Source organism: Eschrichtius robustus, chromosome 9 (assembly GCF_028021215.1).
Source record: "Eschrichtius robustus isolate mEscRob2 chromosome 9, mEscRob2.pri, whole genome shotgun sequence".
Classification (NCBI taxonomy): Eukaryota; Metazoa; Chordata; class Mammalia; order Artiodactyla; family Eschrichtiidae; genus Eschrichtius; species Eschrichtius robustus.
In genome coordinates this window covers 70,207,949-70,234,346 of record NC_090832.1, presented here as the reverse complement: position 1 = coordinate 70,234,346, position 26,398 = coordinate 70,207,949, and the positions used below count along the sequence as shown (strand labels likewise).

The 26,398-nt window shown below is 37.6% G+C and overlaps 1 protein-coding gene across 2 annotated transcripts; it reads left to right on the top strand.

Annotated features, from left to right (window-relative positions):
- SLC35A1 (solute carrier family 35 member A1) lies at positions 1–26,398 on the top strand. Of its 2 annotated transcripts, XM_068551493.1 has the most exons (8): positions 28–116; positions 4,235–4,412; positions 15,142–15,301; positions 15,490–15,642; positions 20,686–20,752; positions 22,772–22,948; positions 23,404–23,538; positions 25,514–26,394. In XM_068551493.1, the coding sequence occupies exons 1-8, from the start codon at positions 101–103 to the stop codon at positions 25,639–25,641; spliced, it is 1,014 nt and encodes a 337-aa protein (XP_068407594.1). In that variant the 5' UTR covers positions 28–100; the 3' UTR covers positions 25,642–26,394. The 2 variants fall into 2 exon arrangements, with proteins under 2 accessions (XP_068407595.1, XP_068407594.1); XM_068551494.1 differs by lacking the exon at positions 4,235–4,412 and having other exon boundaries at positions 1–116; positions 25,514–26,398.

The following is a 26,398-nucleotide window of genomic DNA, read 5'->3' as shown; positions in this document are numbered from 1 at the left end:
GCAGCTTTCGTCTCTATGACCCAGGAGGCGGTCCCCGGTGCCCTGCGCAGCGCGCGCGAAGGGGGTGCGCGTCAGTTCCGCGCGGTGCTGTCGGGGAACCATGGCTGCCGTGAGAGGTGAGGCCGGGGGCTGCCGGGACTGGGGACTGGGGACCCCGCGGGGGGCGGTGTCGAGCGAGCGTCAGCCCTGGTCTGCACCTGTCGGCGGCCGGCCATCCTCCGCGCCCGCGGGGCTCTGGGGCCCAGGGGCCAGGGCGGGGCGTCGGGCAGCAGGAGTTTGTGTTGAGCCGCTCCCGGGCTTGAGCGCTCGCCGCCGCCGCTCGGGGCAGTGCGGGGCAGCCAGCCTCGCACTGCGGCTGCCTTCCCCGCGGCGGACTCCGCGCTGGACAGTTCGGCAGCCCAAAACTGCGCCTGCCTCGACGAGCTGGCAGTGGGTGGGAACCGAATTCAGACAGGCCCGGGCTGCGGCGGACCCGGCGAGGGGCCGGGGCGCAGGTGCGGGGCTGGAGACGCATCACCCAGCGGGAAGCAGGACCGGTCTCTGTCCCGGCCGGGGTCACCGCGGCTGCGGTCTCCGCTGCGCCTCCTGCCCTAGGATGCTCAGAGGCATAAGGGCATGTTCCGGGTGCAGAGCCTAAGCAGCGACTGGCCAACGTAACAGCCACTAAAAACATCATTGGGGCATTGAAATAGCACTGCAACCGTAACGAGGTAGAGAAAGCAGTCGTTAACAGAGTTACTCCCAAGGAGAATGTTGTATGTTGTTAGAAGGAATACTTTGATGTTTTGCCGGAGGGGTGGGGCGAGATCCACCCCCCCCCCGCCCCCTTCCCCAGGGGTAGCACATTAGAGTAATACTGTTTGATGACTAATTGCCATTTCATGAGGGTGAGTCTGATTAACTCCGCAGCACTTTTGCTTTGCTGAGTCCGGTAAGTAAGTAAGGACCAGAGCTGCATTTCTGAATGGTAGAGCTGTAGCTAGGAGAGGTTGGGCAACACCCGGATTCTTTCTCCACCCTTCTTTCGTAGAGCTCTTGGCTTTACCTCTGAATAAACGTTGAACAAATATTTAAAGAATAGCTTTTTGCATGGGTGCCAAATTATTTTCCTGGTTGAAGAGGCCACGTTTATTATTCAGGCCCTGCCCAGGGGGTATTGTCTGTAGTTGCATATGCTTCTCTTACTTGCTTCTCAAATAAGCCCAACTTTAAGAGTCTTTTTGTAGCAACACAGGAAGTAAAGGGAAAAAAGTAGAATTGTTTTGATAACTGACATAAAATAGGAATAGCGAGATTAATGGTGAAGGCAACTTCAGAATTACATAAGTCGAATCATTATCTGAAATAGTTGCCACAATTTACAGATTTAGGCTTATTGCCAATACATATTTGCTGTGCCTGGGTCATGTTATAAGTCTTATATGCCCACTAGAAATGTGTAATACAAAATTGCAGTTTCCTGAGCTTCCTGATATTCACAAAGGATTTATTTATCTGGGACTTACTGAATTTCCAAGTTCTCAGGTGTTCTCAGACAAATAATGTCTCCTCTAAAATACAGTAAAATATAACTGAGCAAAAGATTTAACTCCAGACTGTAAATTTCGTTTGGGGGGCATTTTCCACACAAAAACAGATACTGCGTGGGAGCTAATGGGAACTTTGTGAGAAGGAGAAAACAGTGCTGATGTGCCAGTGGGCCCACTCAACAGTGCAGTTGAGTTGTGGACTTTTTTTTTTTTTTCCCGTGGCGGAGCCTCTGGGCATGTGGGGTGGAACCCATGCCCCCTGCAGTGGAAGCGCGAAGTCTTAACCACTGGCCCACCTGGGAAGTCCCTGTATGGACTTTTGACATTACCCTGAAAAAAATTGAAATTGCTAATAATTGAACTTTCATATTGGAGAATTAATGACTGGAGTGAAGAAGATATTTTGATCTAATGGTAAGCTGAGATTAGAGAAGATAATGCTTAAAAAAGCATTAAGTATTTTTAAAAAGTTTATTATATGTTTCAAAAGTGGTATTCTATACCAAAGCCCTATATGTTATACAAATATCTAAACTTATTTGCTTACGCTTCTATTTCCATCACTAGTTATTTTCAAGAATATCATCTATATTCCCATTAATCACGATGCTAAGAGGTGTACTTTCAAAGTGTTAAACATTCACTATGTTGTTTTGGAATCAGGAACCTATATAAGAGCTAAAATAAAGTAGTTTTTAGTTTGGCAATCCTAACCTCTCTTATTTATGAAAGTATTGATAATCTAGGACACGGGCTGGTAAACTTTTTCTGTTAACAGCTGATGGTCTCGGTCTAACTACTCACCCTGCTGTTGCCGGGCAAAAAAAGTAGCCATAGATAGTTCAGAAACAAATGAGCGTAGCTGTGTTCCAGTAAAACTTTTTATGGACACTGAATCTGAATGTCATATAATTTTCACGCATCCCAAAAGATTAACGAAAAACTGTTTTCCAGCCATTTAAAAATGTAAAACTATTCTCAGCTTGCAGGTCATACAAAAATGAGAGGAAATGTAGGTTGCTCACCCCCGATCAAGAAGATGGGAAATGCTTTCTCCTGTACTGCTGTTTATTTTTTAAGTCTTACATTTCCTCCTGTGTAGGAAAGTTTTAGAGCAAGCCAAGTATTATAGTAATCTCCTTCAATCCCTTTTACATTAACATTGCTTTTTGGGTCCTCGGATCTATTGGAAAGAAAGTTTAGTCAGAGAAGCTCTATTTCTTCTATTCTACCATATTACTTTTTAGTTAAGACCTAATGTAATTAAAAAAATCTGCCTGAAATTTACAAATAATTCTTTAATTCACCCAGGGAAAAATATTTATATTGAAGAATCTGTTTCCTAGTGAGTTTCTACCGTATCATATAATTTATTTGAAACTCCTGTTTTATTTTCCTGTGCAAGTCACCTTTGAATTGTGGTTAGGCTTCCAAAGCAGTGAACAAAAGTGTACTTAGGTGTAATGTAGTTACAGTAGCAGCCCAGAGTTACCCCCTGTCCCTCTGGTTCTTAACACAGGTTGTCAAAGTATGGCCCATTGGTCAAACCCAGCCTATCACTTGTTTTGGTATGGCCTATCAGCTAAGAATGGTTTTTACAGGTGAATGTTTGAAATTAATCTGATGGAACCCTAACTTTGAAGACCAATGAAGCAAAATATTACCCACCCACCCCATAGAATTCCCTTCTTCTCAATACTGTAAGGCATTGTACTCAATTATTATTATATTTTGAATTTGTCCAATTAAATATAAATTAAATGTGAAAGTATATTTTCTCTTTTGTCACCTAAGTACCAACATGATATCCTTGATTTTGCCTTGTGGCCTAAAAAACCTAAAATATTTACTCTTGGCCCTTTACAGAAAAAAATTTGCTGATCCCTGTTTAACATGTGCCTGAAGATTTGAAAGAAGGTTACAGACAGCTGGGGATGAGAGAGGTGTGAAGTGGGTAAAGAAAGTAGACATAGTTTGAGCATTAGGTGATGGTAGTCTCAGAGCAGGGCTGGGAGTACGGAAGGAGCCCTGGTACCCCGGTGCTTGTGGTTTTATTGAAGGTGTTGGACCGGCCCTGGCACCTGAGTGATGGCTGCTGCTCAATATACTTGCAAGAAGTTCTTAAATTGAGTGTTCATAAGTTGTGTATATTTTCTGGATTTCAAGTTTTACAGAACTTCATTCTTAATACTCTTTTTTATGGTGTTATGAATTATCTTTCTTATAACGCTATGAAATGAGAGGCTGGACGTAATTTGTTTTTTATTATGATGAAGTTCTATATTATTTTATCACTCCGTTATTCCTTTTGTTTTCTTTCTGCTGTCTCTCTATTTAGAACATACATCGCAGTAATCGTTTTCATCCTGCTTTCGTGTTTTGCTTTCACAAGTATGAATTACAAAGATATATAAAGTACGTGATTTATAACATCCTAAACTAGAGTTAATTATGCCACATAACCTTGCACTTAAGCCCTCCCCAGGAACAAAATCTATGCCTAACCAGTTGATACTTAAAGTCAGCTGTGTTTTGTGTGTGTATGTTTGTTTCTGTTCATGTAGTTGGAAAATATTGTTTTGAAATAAATTTTTAAACGTATTTTGTGCTTGAAATTGGAAAGCATGTTGAAGTATAACACTGCTTAACTTTCATATACATAATATTGTCTACTAAATAATATCTTTGTTGCACGTATTTTCCAGAAAATGTCCATTTATTATTCAAGTTATACTGCTTGGCAGTGATGACCCTGGTGGCTGCAACTTATACCATAGCTTTAAGATACACAAGGACATCAGACAAAGAACTCTACTTTTCAACCACAGCCGTGTGTATCACAGAAGTTATAAAGTTATTGCTAAGTGTGGGAATTTTAGCTAAGTGAGTATAAATACTTTTTAGTGTGTTAAGTTATTAAGTTTTTACTCAGTTATGTTCTTTATCAGAAGATTCAAGCTACATCTTCGTATGTTTGATTGCTTTAGAGCAGTCTTCCTCAACTCAGGACAGTTTTGCTCCCTTGGAGATGTTATTTTGGTTGACCCAACTTGGGGGATGCTGCTGGCATCAAGTAGGTGGAGGCCAAGGGTGCTGATAAACATCCTACAGTGTCCCGTCCTCCAGGACAGCACTCCATAACAAAGAATTATCCAACCCCACATACTAGTAGTGCCGAAGTTGAAGAATTCCACCCTAAAGCAGGGGTTAGCAAACTGTGGCCCATTGGCCAAATCCAGTTTGCTGCTTATTTTTGTTGCAACAGAGACAGTATGGCTCACACAGCCTAGACTATTTACAATTCGGTTCTTACAGGAAACATTTGCTGACTTCTGCTGTAGAGGAATATAATGATAATAATAGTTAACATTTCTTGAGTGTTTCCTGTATTAAGTGTTAGGCACTGTGCTAAGTGCTTTTCATTAGTTATCTCATTTAATCTTTATATATTTTTTAGGTTAAGTACTATAATTACCCCTATTTTATCTATACAGCATCTGAGGTTCCTCCTTGTTGTACTGTTACTATGTGGCAGCACTGGGTTTCGTATCAGTAACATCCTATGAAAATCGTTTTAGCCAAGTAAGAGAGGGTTAAGAATAGGGGCTTTGGAGTGAGACAGACCTAATTTTAGTCCTAGACTTATTGGGATTATGACTTTCCACATATTACTTAACTTCTCTGAGCTTTAGTTTCTTCATTTCTTCTTCTTTTTTTTAAAGTTCATGTTAATAAGTCTTCAGTCCTGCCCATAAGCCCAATAGTTTTATGCTTGTCTGTTTTCATTTCCCACATTATATTATTCATAGACTGGAATACTTTAAGTCTGATAAAAATCAGATGACTTTCTCACCACCAATAAAGAAATATATGCAGTGAGTTTATGGGGCTGAAAAGGGAAATTCTAGACACTGAGTCTATAAAACTAGGGGTCAGAGTCCATTCAAGACAGAGGAAAACAGCCATAGTCTGTGGATGAGAGAAAAACAGCAACAACAGACAACAGAAAATGAAACAAGAGGAGGTGAGCTTTGGGTTATGTTGTATAGTTACTTCATTTCTTAATTGGAGAAAATAGGGCTGTGAGAATTAAATAAAATCTGGTAGGAAATTACTTGGGGAACGATTTTTGAGATGGGGACCCATCTGGGTCACGTGGGTGGGTGAATTCATCTAGGTTTCAAGATGTGGGCTGGTGAGAGTGGGAAGTAGTGAGGAATAGCGTGTGTGTAGGTTTAATTACATTTAAACACTTTAAAATTTTATTTAACAAATATTTATTAAGTGATTTCTGTGTGACAGTTTTATAAGGGGTGCTGGATATACAGGTATGAATGAAATAGATATGGTTTCTGCTTGCTTGGAACTTAGGTTCAGTGGAAGAGACAGAAAATGAACTAGTAAACACACACATTATTACAAATAACCATCTGAAAAAAATACTCTAAAAATGGCTTGGGGAAGGAAGAAAGAACAGAAAAATAACTTGAGACTTGATGGTGGAAAGCTTTAATAGAAAATGTGTGTTTAAAATTTATCATGTAGGCAGAGATACTGTGGCAGCCTAACTTGTTAGGTTGCAAGTAGGGTAAAACCTCAGACCTTTCACAGCTTTTTACTTAACAAGATCCATTTTTAAGGAAATTTGGCTTCCACTATTCTGCATAATGTCAGGTAAAGGAGAGGCCTTACTGTACCTTTAAAACTTTAAAAGGCAGTGTTCCAAAGGAAAAAAATCTCTGTTTGAAGCTCTAGAACAACATCCATATAACAATTTAAGCGTTAATAAATGAATAAAATCTTAGGGCTTAACTTCTTTTAAAACAAAAATGGCGGTATTGGAAAAAGGGGAATAGGGGAACACATTTCTTCTCCTTATTCCCCAACTCCTTAGGGAGAAAAAATTATGACCCAGGAATGAAATAGGGCCGTCAAGCATGAAATGAGCTATTTTAAACTGTAAGATCAAATCATGGTTTTGTTGTTTCGTAACTGTTAAGACTTTTTAAAAACCGATGTGCAGAAAAGCAATGAGGCCTTTGGTTTAACTCAGCAGTTGGGCTAGTGTCCTGCCAGCCCACCTGCATGACTTTTTGTTTTATTTTGATGCTTTTTCAGCTTTGCATTGCTTGCTGTTCTTAAGTTATTCAGTGTTATGGATATGGTCATTTGTAGTTTGTTTTGTGGAAACGTTTTTGGAAATTATATCAAAATATTAATAAAAGCAGAAAAGTTTCCAAGAGTTCACCAGACAAGTCCCAATAATGGTGTTGAAATAGCAACAGTGTGGAAAACTAAATAACTGTACTTCATCATCATGATCATCACCAGTAATCAGTTACTGTGTATGTCACCAGCATAGCGTAGAGGCTTCTATGAACATTTACCTGCAGAGTACACAAGACCAGGGACAATCAGGACAAAGTAAAGTATTATGACACAGAGTTTTGGTGGCTGGCATTTGACACTACATGGCTAACAAGAATTTGGCTGTGAAGAAGAATCAGTTAAAACACAACGAGTTTCCAAGTGGAAAAAGCACTGGAAAATCATAAAGCATGAAAGAAGTGAAATGCATTTAAAATTATTGGATTTTAAAGCAAATATAACTTTTATGGAGAAACATGTTGGCAAATTATCATGTTCTTATTCAAAACACATTGGTAGAATGGAATACCTGCTATTCATAACAAGAAAATATTTCTTGGAGCAAAGGGATTACTTTTAAGAGGGCATCTGTGAAAAATGTTAATCTCTTGGAATGGTAAAAGAGTGATAGAGAAAGGAGAATTATTTTACCCTATGAGGTCACAGGTTGATAGCTACGGAATGAAATGAAAGGATATCGTGATTGCATCTTCAGCTTCTTCAGCAATATGTCATGAGACAATCGTTAATGAAACTAAAGCGTAGCTGTGTGGGAAACATACCCAGTGAAAATGTTGAGGGCTTCCTCTCTGAGGACGTTACATTTAAACCCAGACCTGAAGATTGAGTGGAAGTTGGGCAAGAGAAGAGCAGAGAGAAGGCAAAGAGAACAGTGTGTTTGAAGAACAACAAATCAGTGTGTCTGGAGTGCTGTGAGAGGGGAGTGGTGCTAAGATGAAGCAGGAGAGGTCGGCAGGGTATCAAGAGTAATCCTATGGGCCTGTAAAGGATTTTGGATTTTATCTCAAGTGCATTGAAAATCACTGAATGGTTTAAATCAGGGACTAACATGGCGACCCATATTACTTTGAGTTACTTTGTTGATTCCTTTGAGGAGAATGGATTGGAAGGGTATAAGAGTTGGAAGTAAGGGAGCTTATTAGAGCCCAGGGATTGTGGCCATGACGACAGCGCAGGTGATGAAGGTAATGGATTTGAGTTATGTTCTAGAAGTAGAATCTATAGGACTTGGTGATGGGTTTGGTGACTGTTGATTCTTACTATCTCAGTAGTTACCACGGACACTGAATTACTGAATACTGAACTTCTGCTCCTAGAGGAAATACAGGGATGGGTTCCTGTGAGCCTCTGGTCACAACATTTTCATCAGCTGATCACTATATAACCATGTTTCTGTTTAAAGACACCTTATTTAATATGTATTGTTGACTCATTAGCATTGAACTCAGGGCCAACAGCACTATTAATCATGCCTGGACAAGGCTTATCTAACATGTATTTTCTCCATAAGGCACATCACAGCTTTCTTGCACTAAGGGACACTAGCCAGCACTTTAGCACTATTGATTGCTATAATATATAATGTTATAAGTTGAAATTGCCTTAGAAAAATCAAAGAATAATGCTTCTTTGGGGGACAGTTGCGAAAAATGAATTTTTGAAAACCTAATGAGCAGATATCTAACTTCTTTTCTTTAGAAAGCAAGTAACCACACTCTGGAATACCAACTGTTAATCACTGTCAAAATGTGTTACGTAAAGTGCCAAACATCCTCTTTTAAGATTGCAGCAACTAAATTTGCTGCCTTCAGACATTCAGGATTGTTGCTGTTGAGAATGGCAGGCTGCCAGAGAGTGAAGGTGTTAAGGAAACATTCTTCCGTCTCCCCTAAAAAAACGGTGAGGGAAACATGCAGGTAAACACAGCTAATTTTCATTTCATTCTCGTACCACTGCTTTAGCCTTAGCTATTATTTCATCTTCTACGATGAGAAATCTTAGGTTGAGGGAAGTTTTCATTTGCCAGAGGTACCTAGAAAGTGATTGGCAGTGATAGGATTAGGAGGCAAGTTCCCTGATTTCTAATTTTCAAATTATAAGTATTTTAGAACAAAATAATTGAGCAGTTTTGTGATTAGCTAGGGCAAAGATAAGCATTTAGTAACATTGTTAGACATTTCAGTAATTGCAATAATTTTATTTTTTGTTTTTTCTCTTAAGTTTTTATTTCCAAATGTTAAATTTTACCATATTCTTGATTGCTATGTATTTGTGTGGGTGTATATTGTTTTTATGTTTTGAGAGCAAGTTTTACACAAGATGCCCCTTTGTCCCTAAATTCTTCAGTGCATATTTTCTAAAAACAAGGACATTCTCTTACATAATAACAGAATATCAAAATTGAGACATTAGTATTGATACAATACTGTTATCTAATTCACAGACCTTAGATAATTTTGTTGCCCACTGATGTCCTTTAACAGTAAAATAATCACACTTTACAGTAGTGTTATATCTCTAGCTGCCTTTAATCTGAGACAGTTCCTCCATCTTTTTTTTCTTTGACATTGTTGAAGAGCATAGTCCATTTACTTTGTAGAATGTCCCACAGTTTATGTTTATTGATTGCTTTCTTATGATTAAATTTAGGGTTTTGGTCAGGAATATCACGGAAATGATGTGTCCTTCTCAGTGCAGTGTATCATGAAGCACATAATATCCATTTGCCCCATTACTGGTGATTTAACTTTGATTCCTTGATTAAGGTAGTGCCTGCCAGGTCTCTCCAGATAAAGTTACCAATTTTCTCTTTGTAACTATTAAGTATCTTGTGGAGAGAATCTTTGAAACTAGGTATATATCCTCTTTCTCATCATTTTTATTGTCCTTTGATGTTGCCAAATGGTAATTTCCCAGTTCCATCATTCCCTATGCATTTATTGGTTGGCATTCTACTCTAAGAAACTTTCCCTTCTCTCCCTCTTCCTCTCTCTCCCCCCCACCTGTCCTTCTCCCTCTCAGTGTAGATTCATGGATTATTTTATTATATTGGCTGGAATCCATTATTATCATTTATTTCGATGCTCAAATTGTCCCAGATTTGGACAGTGGGATCATCTTCAAGCTTCCTCCTGTTTCTTTTCTTTCCTTTTTCACTTACATATTTTCATCAGCCTTTGAGCAGTTTCTTTTTAGCATAGCAAGATGTTCAAAGCTTATCTTATACTTTCCCTGCCCCAATCCCAAAATCATACATTTCTCTAAGAAGGCTTGTTCCTTTTTTCCCAAAATGGTATTTAGAAACCAGAATCTAGACGTGAGGTGTGCACACTGCTGCTGGAGGTATCACAACTTCTGGGCCCTTTCAGTAGACAGAGCTAGGTAACATGTATGTGTATGCATACATACCTGTCTGTTTCTCTGTTTCTGTATATATATGTGTTTGTGTATACAACTATGAGTTATATATTGTTTGATACCTGCAATTCTGATCCAGTACCACAGAGTTCATTACAACTGTTCCCTTTTCCGTATTCCCTTTTCCAATGGTGGTGAGTTTGACTTCCGTTATCCTCAAGATATTTACTTATTTGCTCAGTCCTAGAATACATAATAAGTAGATTCAGAACTTCTAAGATACAGCTGTGAAAAAGCAAACCTACTAACTAAAGTTCAGTATTTGTATGTAGTTTTTTTTTTGCCTTTAGTTTTAGAGCATATAGTAAAGACTGTGTTTTAGAATACTTGGGTTAGTTCTCTTTTTCTCCTTCAGTGTAATTTCGGTATTCATTAAAAAAACTGACAGGGTTGTTTTTTCTTTTTTTGGTTTCTGTTTGTAATTAATTTGGAGTTTTCCGCCATCCTTGTTGCTTTTACTTACAATTTCCAGTAATCTTTGGAATATGAAATTATACTTGTTTCAATCAAAAGTTAATTTAGAACTGCAAGAAAAAAAGGGGAGTGTGGGGAAGAATTAATGAATGGCTACTTTGATAAATAAGGTTTAAGGTTTATACGGTCTGATTGGGGAGTTTTGGTTACATGCATTGTGTGTGCATACAGTTTACACCGCTTTGCTTTTTAACTTTTTTTTCACTTAAATGTTTTATCTTAGAGATGGTTCCATGTCTGTACATAGAAATCTGTCTCATTCTTTTTAAGAGCTGTGTGGTATTCCGCTATATGGACGTATCACATACACCAGTTTCTGTTGATGGGCCTTTGGGTGTGTCCAGTCTTCTGCTACTACAAAACGAAGACGTAATAATTATCTTTTTATATACACTGCTGTGCACATGTATAATTACATCAGACCACTTTTATATCGAAAAGGAAATTAATAAATCCTATTTTTGGGGAGGGGAGCAGCTTATTAGCAGTTGGATGTTGTAAAAGCTTTATATGTGAGTAAGTTATTTTTTAAGTATTTGACTAAGTTACCAATTTCTAAGTTATAATTCCAGTTGAAACATCAAACAGTACATTTAAAAATATTTTAGTTTTTCATAAAATAATTACTATAACAATTCACAGGAAAATTGCTAGTTAGCTGTATGCTTTACTAAACCCTGTCATAGCTATTAAAATTGACACTTTTGATTTAAGTCTGTCATTTGTGATGTGAAAAGGAAATGAAAACACTGCATGTTGTCTTAGAACAAAGTCAACTTTTTATTGTTTGCTATCCACCACAGCCTGTAAAGACTAAAGAAACCTAGAAGGAGGTGTAAGTACATACACTTTGGATGTGTTTAGTAATAAACCAAATGCATCTTAAATCTTTGTACTACTTATCCAGATAAGACTGGAGAAAATTATTTTACTATTTCATAGTATTATCTAGAATAATGAATGAAGCTGTCAGGTACTTATGTCATAGATTATCCAGCCCTATTCTGTTTTTCTTGCTGAGTTTACATTTTGACTGCCTCTTTGTACTCAATGCTATAGGGGGTTTAGGGTCATGGGGAGGAAGTAAAAGTCATGTACCTCATATGATGGGTATTTTTGTCCTCAAATGACCTCATTATTGGTTTTTATACCTAGCTCCCCAAAATCTTTTTATGTGAGTTAATTTTAATTAACTTTGCAGATGATGAGAAATTTGTAAGGGAAATTTAAATTTCTTAAGCTCATGAGTAACTTCTGCTGTATTATTCCACTTTGCACAGTGCCTTGGTAACCTAGCCAAGGATTTTAGGCCTCCTGGTAGTTCTCCTCAGATCAGGAGCTGGAGGAATGAGGCCTACTTTTGACCAAACATAGATCAGAAAGAATTGGTTTCAGCTGGTTGATAGGAAGTGTGGGGGGGCAGCAGCGGAATCTCTCTGTAATCAACATGAAGCTTCAGCATTCCTGGAGGTGACAGGTTGCACGTGGATTCTATTCCAGTGATAAAAATCAAACAGTAAACTTAACGGGACAGACTATATCTAAAAAAATTAGTGTGTGCTTTTTGATTATACACATGCTTTCTCTTATCTCACAATGTCATTTATATAATTAAATTCAATAAGTTTGTTTTTAACAAAAGGTACTCATTAAAGTGCTTGGGATTTGATTTCCAGAGAATATCAGAGCAGGAAAATGGAAGAAAAAGTGGTCTTTGGTTTTTATGTTTTTTTAGTATTCAGAGAACACTATTCAAGGCTGTAGTATATTTAGAATTGATCATTTATCTTTGTCTGCTTAACAGTAAAACAAAAGGATAGGTGATTACTAGTGTTTTCTGGAAGATATATTGCTATTTTTTTTAACTTTAGTGAGTAAAACTAAGTTTTAGAGCTGTATTCTTATTAAATATATGAAATTAAGCAAGATATAATCTAATGCCGAAATAATTTATTTCCTCCTTTGAAACTTTCTGTGTGGTAACATTCCCCTATATTCTTTCTTATACCTCCTAAATCTCTTTATTCTACTTTCTAATATCATTAATTATTTTGAGCTTTTGTTTTCTTTTACAAGTTCTTTTAGCATTCTCTGCTATTTTTTGTAACTTATTTCAAAATATCTTGTTATAATTATATAATATTGATATAATTCTAAGGTACCATGGTGAAGCTTGAGCTTTCCAGTAGTTAGCATTCTGGTATACCTTGGCTTCTCTAATATCTGCATTAGAGAAGGAAGCAGAAAAAGATAGTAAAGTCTTCCCGGCAGTGGAGAAGTAATAGTTCCTAAGTATCCAATAAAAAGGATATAGCCAGAAGAGCCAAAGACCTGAAGGTTAATCTGGACACACCGTACTCTACTGGTTTTTCATGTTGAAGGAAAGGAGTACTCAGATTGGCTGGTGATGTCTCACAGGCCCTTCATTTGATGTGAAAGCTGAAAAGTGTGGGAGAAAAGATAAGAGAAAAGTGACAGGGAGAAAAGGGGCCACAGCAGCCTTGATTATTGGTACAGGCATGGTGGTTAATAGAAGAAGCTGTTAGATCCTTAAACAGCCTGTATTCTAGCAGAGCAAAGAGAGCCAGTGATAAAGAGATCAACTCTGTTCTCTGGATAGGCAGAAATTCATTTGATACCATTGAGGGTTTAGAGTATCTCTAAGGAGTGGAGGTAAGATGGCATTGCCCATAGCTAGGGATTAGGGAAGGGGGATAAGTGGCTACTAAACTAGAGCTTGAGGAATCGTATGTGGGAGATAAATGGACATGGAAGGAGGTGGACTGTGAAAGATGGGTACAAACAGGTACCTCTCAGTAGTTCTTTAGGGAGCCACTCTTAAGATATATTAGTATAGAAGTCAGCACTTTGGAAGGGCATTAAGTAATGATACAGTAAAAGCAGTGTCCTGTACTTCATACAGCCTGTAAGATTTATGTCTCTGCCATCATGTTTCCTAGTGAGCATTAGGACAATAAAGAAAATGTTCAATTATATCACCTTGTTAAGATGGTTCTTTGAGTTGGACCTCTGTGATTCTTCTTTTTAATTTTAATCTTTTTTCTCTTCAATTTTATAATTGAGGGAAAACTTTGAGAAATTATTCTTTATACTCTTTTAAGAGGTGGAGAATTATATAGAACATCTTAGATTTGTGTTAAAAAAAAGAATGGTAAATTCTTCACCATTGGTTTAAAGGGCCAGGTTGGTTTAAAGGGCCCACCTTCAGCTATCTAGAAAACTAGAATGCAGACTTTCCTAGTAATCTTTTGGTGTTCTCTCCCTCTTCTGCATGGAGTGTATAGTCTCCCTCCAGGCTGTGTGCATTACTTATCAGCATGTAGCTTTGGCAGCAAAGTAAGGTCTGTAACTAAGAAGGGCATCTTTTGTTTCTGTGGCCTAGGCCAAATTTCCTGTCTTAATAATTTTCTTGGGGGCTGGAGTGTTCTACAGTGGATAGGCGTAGGTAGTTAATTAGACATTATGGACTTTTTGCTTCTCCTCAGAACTTGGGTAATTATTTTTGCACTATTCAAATATGAACATATCCAATTAGTGACTGTTGATTCTAATGTTAACCCAAAATATAGAGGCTCATTGTGAGTTGAAATAGCTCGATCTTCCCAACAAAGTATTATGGTCCTTTTAAGGATCTTGTGAGGGGCAGTTAGGAGCCTTTTGATGTAGTACTTTTTTTTGGTGTTAATACTTATAAAAGTGTTCTTTGATGTGTATTTTCAGGAAATAAACGAGCTGATTTACAACAGGGGTAAATATGAGCCAGATTAGCTAGTTCCTCCTGAGGAAAAATAAGAATACTTAAGAGCATGCATCAATCAATATGCACTCAAGTAGTAAGCTTTATGTATGTTACAGGTACAGTTTACCTTACTGATATTAGAAAATTATTCAGATTTCCTGCAAAATTATACAGATACATACTTGAATTTTATGAGAATATGCTTATTTAAAGATTTATTGTCTACCATATTGCACAAACACGGAATTAATTTACAAATAATATTGACCTGCATCACTCAATTCCTATCCCAAGTAACTTCTATAACTACTAACGCTTTTTTCTTTTGTTTGCAATTTAAATCTATTGTAATTTTAAAAATTAAAAAAATGTATATGCAACCTGGTTAATCTAAAACATAATCTGGGTGAACTTGATGCAATGGCAGTTAAAGTGGCAGGGATTAAGTTAATTTTTTATAGGTAATATCGGCAATTCTGGTTTCCTGTTACTCTCATTGTTTAATATACTCAAAAGCCCCTGAAACTCTGACCAGAGGATGAGGATGGTAAACCTAATTGTCATATTTTCCCAAATAAAGATTGTAGTTGTTTTCCTTTTATGGGGATGCATTGCTGGTTTGCTTCTTTTAGTAAATCTAAAATTAGTTAAAAATTCTAGAAATAAGTTTGCTAAATTATATCGATGAACTTAACACAATGTAGCTATCCTATGTGTGACAGTATCTAATAGAAAGGATGATCTTTCATTTTCTTCCTCATCCCTTCTCATTTCCCCTTTTTGTTTTCAAAGAGAAACTGGTAATCTGGGTAGATTCAAGGCATCTTTAAGAGAAAATGTCTTGGGGAGCCCCAAGGAACTGATGAAGTTGAGCGTGCCTTCCTTAGTGTATGCTGTGCAGAACAACATGGCTTTCCTGGCTCTTAGCAATCTGGATGCAGCAGTATACCAGGTAGGTGAAGTAGATAATGGCAGGCGCAAAATCTTAAAAAATGTTTTCACGGTGAAAAGATTTTTTACTAACCCTTTATCAAACTATCGAATATTTTTCTCTACAGTTCTGTTAATGATATCAGAAATAATATATTTGTGTCAGAGTCTAATGTTAACCGAGCTGATGAGTTCATTGTTTGTTGGTAGGTGACGTACCAGTTGAAGATTCCTTGTACTGCTCTATGTACTGTTTTAATGTTGAACAGGACGCTCAGCAGGTTACAGTGGATTTCAGTTTTTATGCTGTGTGGAGGAGTCGTCCTCGTACAGTGGAGACCAGCCCAGGCCACGGGAGTCGTGGTAAGAAGCTAAGTGCTTGCTGTAGCTAAACGGGAACTTCCCAAAGACCTGAGCACTCCACACAGTCACACTGAAAAGAAGGGAGCGTGATTCATAACCTCTGCCATAGAGATACGCCTTTTCCCCCTTAGGATGATGTCATCGTTAAGGAGAGTAATACCTCCGGGCTTCCTTTTTGAGAAGGAAGAATGTGCGTAAACCATGTTCGAGACGGGTGGTATCTTAAACTCCATATAATGCACCTCCTTCGTTTCATGGATAACAGAAATGAAGTCCAAAGAGGTGAAGTGACATACCCACAGTTGCACAGTTAACAGCTAACCTCTAACTCAGTTGTGCCAACTTCCACGCAGCGGCTATGTTCACAACTTCTAGGCCTCTTTTAGACATTTTCTCAGAAATACTGGGCAAAGTTTTCCCCATCTAATTTTCGTGTTCTCCCGCAACTCACAAAATTTTTTATCATTTTGCACACACATCCACTGTCAGCAGTAGGGCTTACAGAAGAGTAGTGTTTTTCCCAATAACTGGTAACTACAATAGGGCAAAAAGCGCCTTTACTTCTGACTTTTAGTTCAAGAGTTAAATGTTAAGGTACATACCTGATTTTTTTTTTTTTTTTAATATATTGTATGCTTTTATTGGTTATTTTCCCAAAGAAGTAGGAAGTGGAACTATAGTGAAGGGCCTGAAGGTCAGGAGCTTCTCTCTGCAACTGCACACTCTTAACTCTTAGCAGATGAAAGACCATGGTTCTCTTAGGAGTATAAGGCAGCTGGGGATGTACGCAGAGCTTGTGAAAATAGAAAGCTCCTTTTTAGGTAGTTACTTTCTGGCCTGGTGGAAGAATTTTTTTCCCCAGAAAGTGAGTTTTAAATTAATATGTATTGTCTTTACATGATGTTTAAACGTGCTCATATTCTCGGTGACATTTCAAAACACTGATCAACTGGGCACTGCACGTATAACTCAGATGTAGAACTGTAAAGAATTTGTTTGGGAAGTAAGGCAAACACTTAAAAGTTAAATATGAACTTCCAGTAACACCCTACACCTTTAGAAAAGGGTCACCTCACCTAGGTAATATGTGTGAAAAGCTTAGTAAGCTAAAGCAGAGTATTCTACTTTTGGAGCACTCTAGAAAGTTCTTTCATATTTTAAACAGAATGTAGCTCCCTGTAACTGCCTGTCATTGTTCCTTGTTCTTGTCAGAGTAACTCAAATCCCTGCTAACTCCGTACGAGGAGCCTTTGAATGTTTGAGAACAGTGTCAGAACAGTGTCGCACCTCCACCCTCCGTGTCTTTTCTCCTCCCCCACGGAGACAACCTTGTTGTTTCTTTCTGTAATATGGCTTCTGGAGACTTTATGATTCGTATTTCTTTTCTAGGTGCATTTATCCGTTCTTTTTCCTCAGTGTGTCCTAAAAGTTCACTCTGTCTCCAGATAATGACTGAGTGGTGTGAGGTGTAGTTCGCTAATTACCTCCTTTGTTCCGAATACCAGAGACTTGTTAAATCAGCGTAAGGTTATACTAGGTATTTTTTTTGGCTGGAGGAGGCTATCCATTATATAACGGATTATACAACCACATGTAGCTGTTTCACACAAGTAGTTTGTCTCAGATGTGTTTTGTGCCGCGGGCTTCTTCTAAACCAAAATGCAAAATGTGTTTATATTTATTAAGCCCATCTTGTTAGCTTTGGGTTATTGTTCAAGCCTTTGAGGACTTTCCAGTCCTTATGCATTATTAGCTTTTTCTTTGAATGTTATGCTTTCTACAGATTCGACACCTATGTCTTCTGGGTCTTCACTGAAAATTTTAGACAGGACAGGACCAGAGTCCTGTGGCCATACCTCTGGACTCTCTTTAGCTTGACTCTTTTTTTTTTTTCTTTTTCCTTGCTTAAGAAACATTCTTTCACAGTTTTTATGGGTCAGGAATTAGAGGGTGCCTGAGCTGGCCTCTTTTAGACATTCTGGCTTGAGGTCTCTCATAAGGTTGCAGTCAAGATATCAGCTAGGGCTGCAGTCAACTGAAGACTTGCCTAGGCCTGGAGGATCTGTTTCTGGGACGGCTTATTCATATGCCTGGCTGGTTGATATTGGTTGTTGGTCTAGCTTGGTTTTATTCTGTTAACTAGCACTTTGCTATATGAGCACTCACTCAGCTGTGAATAGAACTACTGTTATCCTCACTACATTTCTCTGTCTTGTTCACAGAAATATTATGCAAATCTGTCAGATTTCTTGCTAAACATTATCTCTATGGAATTCCCCTCAGCACTTACACTAGGAATTCTTTCAGTAAGAAAATTTGGTAAGTCGTATTCTTATGGAAGCCACACCATTTTCTTGTGATGACCATTACACTTTTGATGGTTTCTTCAAAAGTTCTCCATGTCACCTGTTGTAGCATTTCGCTGGTATTCAGTAATAACAACAGCAGCTGCAGTCACATGTCATACTGGATACTAGCAGTGTTCTAAGCGCTTTACATACATTAACTCACTTATGCTCAGAGCCACCATACGAGGCATGTATTTTTATTTCCATTTTCTTATGAGGAAACTGATAGGCAAAGAAGGCTAGCAATGACTCAAACTTGCTTGGACCCAGGCAGCATGGCTCCAGAGCCTATGCTCTTGGTGAGTGTACTGGGCCGCCTTACGGGTCTCAAGCTGCTCTTTATAATTTCTGCAGCTTTTCTTTCCCTCTGCCTTTTTGAAAATCAGGACAGTATTTGCCCAATTCAAATTTTCTGGCGTAGCTTCTATGCCCCATTATTCTTCAGAGATACAGTGATCAGTACCTTGATTTGCTACTATTCTTGGTCAGGATACTTCTGAATTTATTTAGGTAGGTGTTCTCACAACAGCAAACCACATGTCTTGGACTTCGGTTCCCATTCATTCATTTAAAATCATTATTCACAGAGAAAATGGAAACTAGGTTTGGGTAACTCTTATTTTCTTGCTATCTAACAGTATGTCATCTAGCCGAAGAAGCATACTCTTTTCTTCCTAAACTAAACATACTTTTAAAGGCCTTCTTTAAATTTTGCAAGCCTCCACTTACACTGAGTTTTCAATGTTTTGATACTAAAACTCCTGGTTGGTTCCTCTTGGTTTTGTGTACTGTACTTTTTTTTTTTTTTTTTAGTGTTCCTATAAAATGAGAATCCATTGAAGATGCCCTTAATTAGTAACACTGATTTCTTTCTTTACTGTTCATTAGAATCTCATTCTTAAGAAACTCTTACCCTCATAACCCATCTTCCCACTAGCTATGGAATTCTAAGTTTTATTTTTTTGAATTTGATTTATTCAAGACTGGAGCTCAAGTCTCTTAACTATGCTGTGTTTGGCTATTGCTCATGCTAAAACGACATGGTTGCCATTTTCCTAGGTTTCCATCACTTCCACTTCATCACCCAGCAGTTTCTTTTTTCTTTTGGCTGCATTGGGTCTTTGCTGCGCGTGGGCTTTCTCTTAAGTTGCGGCAAGCGGGGGCTACTCTTCCTTGCGATGCGCAGGCTTCTCATTGCGGTGGCTTCTCTTGTTGCGGAGCACGGGCTCTAGGCGTGTGGGCTTCAGTAGTTGTGGCGCACGGGCTTTGTTGCTCGTGGCAAGTGGGATCTTCCCGGACCAGGGGTCGAACCCGTGTCCCCTGCATTGGCAGGTGGATTCTTAACCACTGCGCCACCAGGGAAGTCCCACCCAGCAGTTTCTTATCAGTCAGAATTAAGTCCAGAGAAGCAGTGTCTATCACCATTTTTCCTAACTGTAGAGATTAAACCGGCAGAAAAGCAACCAAGAATTTGTCAGACAGACACTGTCTTCAGTAGCTTGAGCTTCCAAGCAGTTGTTTTGGGATAGATGAAATCTCACACCGTTACCTTTTCTCCTCTCTATGCTGGCCTTGTAGTTTGTATTAGGAAAGCATCCATGTTTATCAGTTGTAGTCTATAGTAGTGGTTCTCAAACTTTAGTGTACATCAGACTCAGCGGGAAGGTTAAACAGATTGCTAGGCCCCATCCCCATAGTTTATGATTCAGTAGGTCTGGGGAGGGGCCTGTCAATTTTCACTTCTCTCAAGTTCCCAGGTGATGCTGCTGCTGTTGGTCCAGCGACCATACTTTGAGAACCATTAGCCCATAATGTCTTCTATTTCTCCTTTTATCTTCATGCAGACATTTCAGACCAAGCTTTCTCTCTCAGGTACTTAACATCAAGTAATACCCTCCTTCGCTCAGGCTTATTTATTTTGAACAAGGTATGTGCTTGTCATATTACAGACACGTGTCTCAACCCTTTAGTTTCAGTGTTACCACTGAGATAACATTTATCTCTGAGGAAAGACTGATGAAAGCTCCTGATGGTTAGTTGAGGGAAGAGGAAATAAAGTTGAAACAATAGGTTGGGGGCCCATATACCTGCATCTGTTAGCAAAGTATTATGATTATATATATGTGTCCATCTCTCCCATCCATGAACTATTTAAGAATCAAAGCTGTGTATCATCTTCATCTTTATTCATTTAGAATATAAAACAGTATATCTGGCACATAGATGGCATGCTATTAATATTTGATACAAATTCAGTGAAGTAGGAAATCTTACATGTCATTACTCCATCCTGTAGGTGATAGGGAATAAATGAAACAAGTCAAACTGCTACCATTTCCATGCTTGATCCTGTAAGAGCTTGAGTTATGGTGGTGGCAGAAGTTAAAATGAAGAGGCGGGCTGACTGCACAGTTCTGTGCTTGGGTGCCCATTGTTATTAGGAAGTAGGCACACGTTATATCAAGCGCTTACTCTGGCTATAATTTGAGGGATAGGTTTTTAACTTAAGTACTTTGGCTTATCTCTGGGATGGCCTTTTGTTTGGTCCTATCTTATTCTATAGAATAGCCATGTCTGACATGGCACATACTTTCAGCAGAACTATAAACAGATTTTTGTATTCATTTGTTTGTTCTCTTGGATGAATTGTATTTATGAGTCACTAAAAATAACTTTTAAAACATTACTATTGCAGGTGGAACAGAATCCATTATTAGGGTTTGGTGCTATAGCTGTTGCTGTATTGTGCTCAGGATTTGCAGGTAAGTCATAAAAGCATCATTTTATTCTGTTGTCAAATTTTTTAAAAAACATCAGACTTTAAATAGGGATTGACTTTATCTTGCTTTATCAAACTAACAATTGTATTCCTATTAAAGCTTATCTTCTTACTTAATAGCTATATAGTTTTATGTCAGCTGTTTTTCCAGTAAGCATGTGGTAGTGCTTAACTCAATTTAGACCTCAGTCCTTATTCATCTTTGCAGTTATCTAAGCATGTGTTTCTGTCATCCTTGACTATCCCCGGTCCAGCCAAGAACCCCAAAATAAATTAAAAAATGGAGGAAGTTAGCCATCAGAAAGCTCAAGTACCTCTTTCTGTTTTCCTGGCACTATCCTCAGGTTCGATTCTGCTGCTTTAGGTTGTTAGTTACTAGCTCAGTATCTGTATTTCCCTGGTAACCTCAAGTTCTTCCTCTGCTTCAACAGATTAGGAATTATGGAGTAGGGAGGAAAGGGGGGTGATACCTAAGAAAACCTAATACCCAGAAGTAACAGCCAAAAGGGGAGGAGGGAAGAATCAAAATCACTGACATCAAATAAATGTGGAAGTCTGCACTCATATATGTAGGGACAGGCTATCCTTCACTGAATCAAGAAGAGACAAAGTATGAATGTTAAGTGCAATGTAAGAAATGTTTTAGAAATAGTTCCAACAGAGAAGAAACTGAAAGTAAAGAGTATATTAGTTATAGCCATACATCTTTATTATTTATCTTTATTTGTGCTATTTCAATAGTACTCTTTATTTTTGACTAGGAAAGTATTTTTCACTTCTGTATCTAGTCATTTCATAAGAGGGGAAAATCTAAATTTAGGAATATACTTAATGATAGCATCATGCTAAACTTTTTTCTTAGGAAACAACAAATTAGAAACAAAAATTGGGTTACCCCCAAATAATATACTATTTGATTTTTAGCACTGTTTTGAACAGTAAAATGTTTGTGTCCAACAGTCTATTTACCATAAGGTGTGTATTCTTAATACACAGTTGAGGAAATGGTACGTGGTTTACTATCCCTCTATGCTTGGAGTAACTGAGAACTGAATAGTTAAATGGTTTTCCCAGATAGGAAAATCAAAAGTAGAAATAGGAAAAGCTATTATATGTTTGTTCCATTCTCGGGTTCTTTCCAACATAGGTTCATCAAAAACAATCTTGGTTTTCATTTGAATTTTTAGTTGATTAGTACTTTAGTGGCAATTCCTAAGTCTCTAATTAACACAGTGTTTATAACAAAAATCTTTAATGTCCTTGCTAAACATGCATTCACTTTAAGTATAAAACTTACAGCAGTGCTATGTGATTTTGGGGGTTGGGTGGGGACTCGTGCGCTTTTGGAGCACCTAAAAAAGCGTCAGATCCTCACCCCCAGAAAAATGCACATAGACACAAAACATATCTAGTTAGGGAGTTCACCGTCCTTCTGACATTGTGGGTGAACTTGGCCTGTGGACCCCTGCTTTAAAGGAAAATGGCTTCACTCAGCAAGTTCTATTTAAATTTTATTTTGGTTGTGTCACTCTCAGAAAAAATCCTAAGTGGTGATTATATAGGTTATTTTGCAAAGTTGGGAGTATTCATACTAGGCAGATATTATAGGGGTATGTTTAAGATAACTGACTCTAATAGTATAGTGTTCCAGCTGACCAAAGCAAGTCTTTTAGTGGCATTAATAAAGAGCTTTTGTGATCTATCTCACTGCTATAATAAAGGCGGAAACTAGTAATAGTAATATGAGTCTCCTGTTAAATGTGGGTTAGAAAGCTCCCTCTTGGTTATTAATTCTAGATGCTCTGTAAAAATACAAATTGGTAATGTTCGGTATGCCATGTGTCACAACCAACATAATAAATCTGCATTTAATTAATGTAAAATGTGTCTGTTCCGCAAATCATATACTTTATATTATCATATTTTTGGGTTATTATTCTAAAAGACATTTTAGATTAATTTCTAATAATACTTATTTCATATTTGCATGCTTTTCTTTCAGGAGTGTATTTTGAAAAAGTTTTAAAGAGTTCAGACACTTCCCTTTGGGTGAGAAACATTCAAATGTATCTATCAGGGATTGTTGTGACATTAGTTGGCGTCTACTTGTCAGATGGAGCTGAAATTAAAGAAAAAGGATTTTTCTATGGTTACACATACTATGTCTGGCTTGTCATCTGTAAGTATCCAGGAATTAAAGGTTCTGGGTAGATCCCCCCCCCCCCTTTTTTTCCTCAAGTTAGATGTCCAGTTTAAGCCTTTATAGCATTTTGAAATTGTTCCTTTGATACTGTGAATACCAGTTTGAAAATGTAATTTTGGTTTTATTGATTTACTTTTGTGGCAAAGCTGTCCCAAAGCAATTTTGCCTTCACAATCAAAAGTATCTAATGTGTTAGCAATAAATGTGTACAGTTTAGCAGTAGACTACATAGCCCTTTGGGCATCTGAAAAACAGTGCTGTTTTGTAGGAACTATGACTCTAGTACAAACTCTCTCAGATGGCTGCCTCTAAGGAAAATAGTATTTTCCTAGGTAAATTAGTATGGCATCTCTGGGGGTGAAAACTGCCTCACCATCATAGAATGTTTCATTTATTTGAGTGTTAAGATTTTCTTTCTTTCTGTATGCGAGTTCTTGCTAGTGTTGGAGGCCTCTACACTTCTGTTGTGGTCAAGTACACAGACAACATCATGAAAGGCTTTTCTGCAGCAGCAGCCATTGTCCTTTCTACCATTGCTTCAGTGATGCTGTTTGGATTACAGATAAGTATGTCTTAGTTTGTACTGTAAGTTTTTTAACATGGAAGAGCTTCTCACTTCCTTGGTTCATTTCATCTTTCATTAAATATGGCAGTTGCTTGTAGAGTTTACAGAAATTCCTAGTTTTGTTACAATTTATCCTACAGGTGCAGCAGTTCATAGTGGTGTGGAATGTGGGTCCACAGTACTTAGGTTGTTTAAATGGTTCTAGAGCTGAAAGTGAGCGGGCTACTCAGTAGAAAGAGTGTTTCTGCAGACAAGGCCTCCCTGATTAATTTCCACAGTGGAATTAGAGTAAACTTGGCTTTTTTTACTCTGAGGTAAGGACAGAGAACTTCTTTCATTTCCCCCTTAGTTTGTACCTTCCTGTTTTAGACTTGGGTATAAACTGGTTTTGAAACTACAATCCAAATCTAAATTTTCTCTTTAATAAAGCTATTTGTTTCATTTAATATGTAATTAATACAAAATTCATTACTATAGCTGGCATTCTAGGACCTCCTTTATGCTGGTCCTTCTAATATAATTTTCCCTAGCCATATCCACCATTAGTTGGCTTCTGAATTATTTAAGCAGTGATATTGACTTAACATTTCCTGGTGCTTTTATGCTGTGATAATTTTCTTTACTGATCAATTATACCATAAACTAATACATGAGAAAAATCTGTCAAATATCAACATTAAGTAAAAGAAACAGATCTGGCCTATATTTACATTTCATTTTAAAATTGACTTGTTATAAATGCAAATAGAAGAATACCAACCTTGTAGAAATCTTAGAAAAAAATTTGATAGTCTGGTTCAAATCCTGCTTGTACCATTTATTAGCTGTAAAACCTTGGGGAAGTTACTTAACCCATGTCTCAGTTTCTTTGTCTGTAAAATGGGAATGATAATATCACCTATCTCGTAGGGTTGTTTTAGGCAAAGTGCTTAGAACAGTGCCTGGCACATAGTAGGTAGGTATTCTGTATAAAGCCAACTACTTACCATTTCAGCAACAGATATTTCTAGGCCCTCCTTCTGATGTTTTTCTTACCTGATTTGTGTGAACTTTCACTTGTAGCTCTGATCCATCCTTATGCTCAACAAATCCTATGCCTGTGCTCCTAAACAATATTTGGAAACAGTATAAATGCTTTTTGGTCAGTGTTCTGTCTTACTGATGGTCAAGGAAATTAATTAGAATGTCTTAGCAATCTTATTTTCCTATTTAGATTTAATTTACCCTCTTCCCCTTTTTGGAAGGCAAAGCTAGTCTTTTCTAGTTAGGGATGAACTAAAAGTCATAGCTTGATGTTGTTTTTCTGCATGACATTTTTAAAGTTATTAAGACTGTGCCATTGTACTCCACATAGAATATGGTTTAGTTTTGACATAAGGATTTATTTATATGATGCCTACTTGTCAAGTTTGGGCAAGTTGTAATTCAGTTGTGTCCAGATTTTCAGGATTAAGATGAAAAAAAAAAAAAAAGATGTTAGCAGAAAATGGAATTTTACTCATTAAATCACCACCTCATCTCCTATTCAGAAATCTTCAATGGTTTGAATCATTGGTCACCTAACTCTTTGAATTTTGCTCAACTGCCTTTTACTCTAAACTTTCACAGGTTTCTAGTATCATGGAAAATCCATATTCCACTGCATTTTCTTTCAGTCAGCATAGAGGGATGTTAGTATGTTCTTTGTCAGTGGTCCAGGACAGTCATACTTGCGTTCTTGGAAAGTATGTAGTCAGTGATTGTCACTCCCTTGATTTCACTACTTTTTTTGGTGAGTGGGGTGGGGGTGGAGCTAGAATTGATGACCTTTCTAAACCTTACCATCATCATATAGAACACTTAAATTTATTTTCCATGCAATCTGATAGTGTAAACCCACAATTGAAAGTCTTCAAAATTTTAAACTAATCATTGTTACATAGTTTTAAGGACACAAATACAGATCCTTTTTTTTTTTTTTTTTTTTTTCTTTTCAGCACTCACCTTTGCTCTGGGTACTCTTCTTGTATGTGTTTCTATATATCTCTATGGATTACCCAGACAAGACACTACATCCATCCAACAAGGAGAACCAACTTCAAAAGAGAGAGTCGGTGGTGTGTGATTTTAGCCTCAAAAGAGATTCCTACTAAGACTAAAACCATTTGCATTAAACTAGAGCCTTAAGTCAATCCCAGAAGGTAGCTTAAAAAATCGAACAAAAACTGTGTCGCATAAGCATTAAGAAGAAAGCTATGTGAGTGTATTGCTACAAAGATTTAATGTGGCCTGTTTGGAATCAACCTGTTTTGTTTTAGAGTGAAGGATTTTTATTATTGTATATATAATGTACATATAAAGTATGGAGATGATGTGGTATTAGAAAAAAATCATGCAAGGCTACAATATTTAATTAACAAGGTTTGGGATTATGTTAAGGGTTAAAGTGCCAAAGCCATTTCTGTACTAACTGTTCTCTTGTGCAGGTACCAGGGGAGAAGGGTGACCTGTCCTTATTCTCCAATGCATGTACAGTATTTGGTCCCAGCAGCAGTAAAGACCTAGCTAGCTCTTTTCTTACAAACGAGAGGCAAAAACAAGACAGGCTAGTTCAAAAACAAACTGAATATATAACTTCTGAAACTGAATCTATTTCATAACTCAGACAGTGATTTCTGGATGGTGACTGGGTACTCCTTTAAAGTGCTGTATTTGTGCCATTCATTGTCTGGATTCACATTTCTTTGCTCTTAGATGATATAATTTTCTTCAAAAAATATTTCTAATGTCACTTTTGTACTTTTTTTTATGAAGTATGTTTAACTGTTGAGCTCAATAATTTGTGAAATTTCAGTGTTTTTTAAAAAAAATTTCTATAATGT

What these genes read in the sequence shown, in the direction of transcription:
- SLC35A1 (XM_068551493.1), top strand. An exon ending in CCCAGGCCACGGGAGTCGTG is followed by an intron (nt 15,643 to 20,685) that starts GTAAGAAGCTAA and finishes TTACTATTGCAG; the next exon opens with GTGGAACAGAATCCATTATT. An exon ending in CTATGTCTGGCTTGTCATCT is followed by an intron (nt 22,949 to 23,403) that starts GTAAGTATCCAG and finishes TCTGTATGCGAG; the next exon opens with TTCTTGCTAGTGTTGGAGGC.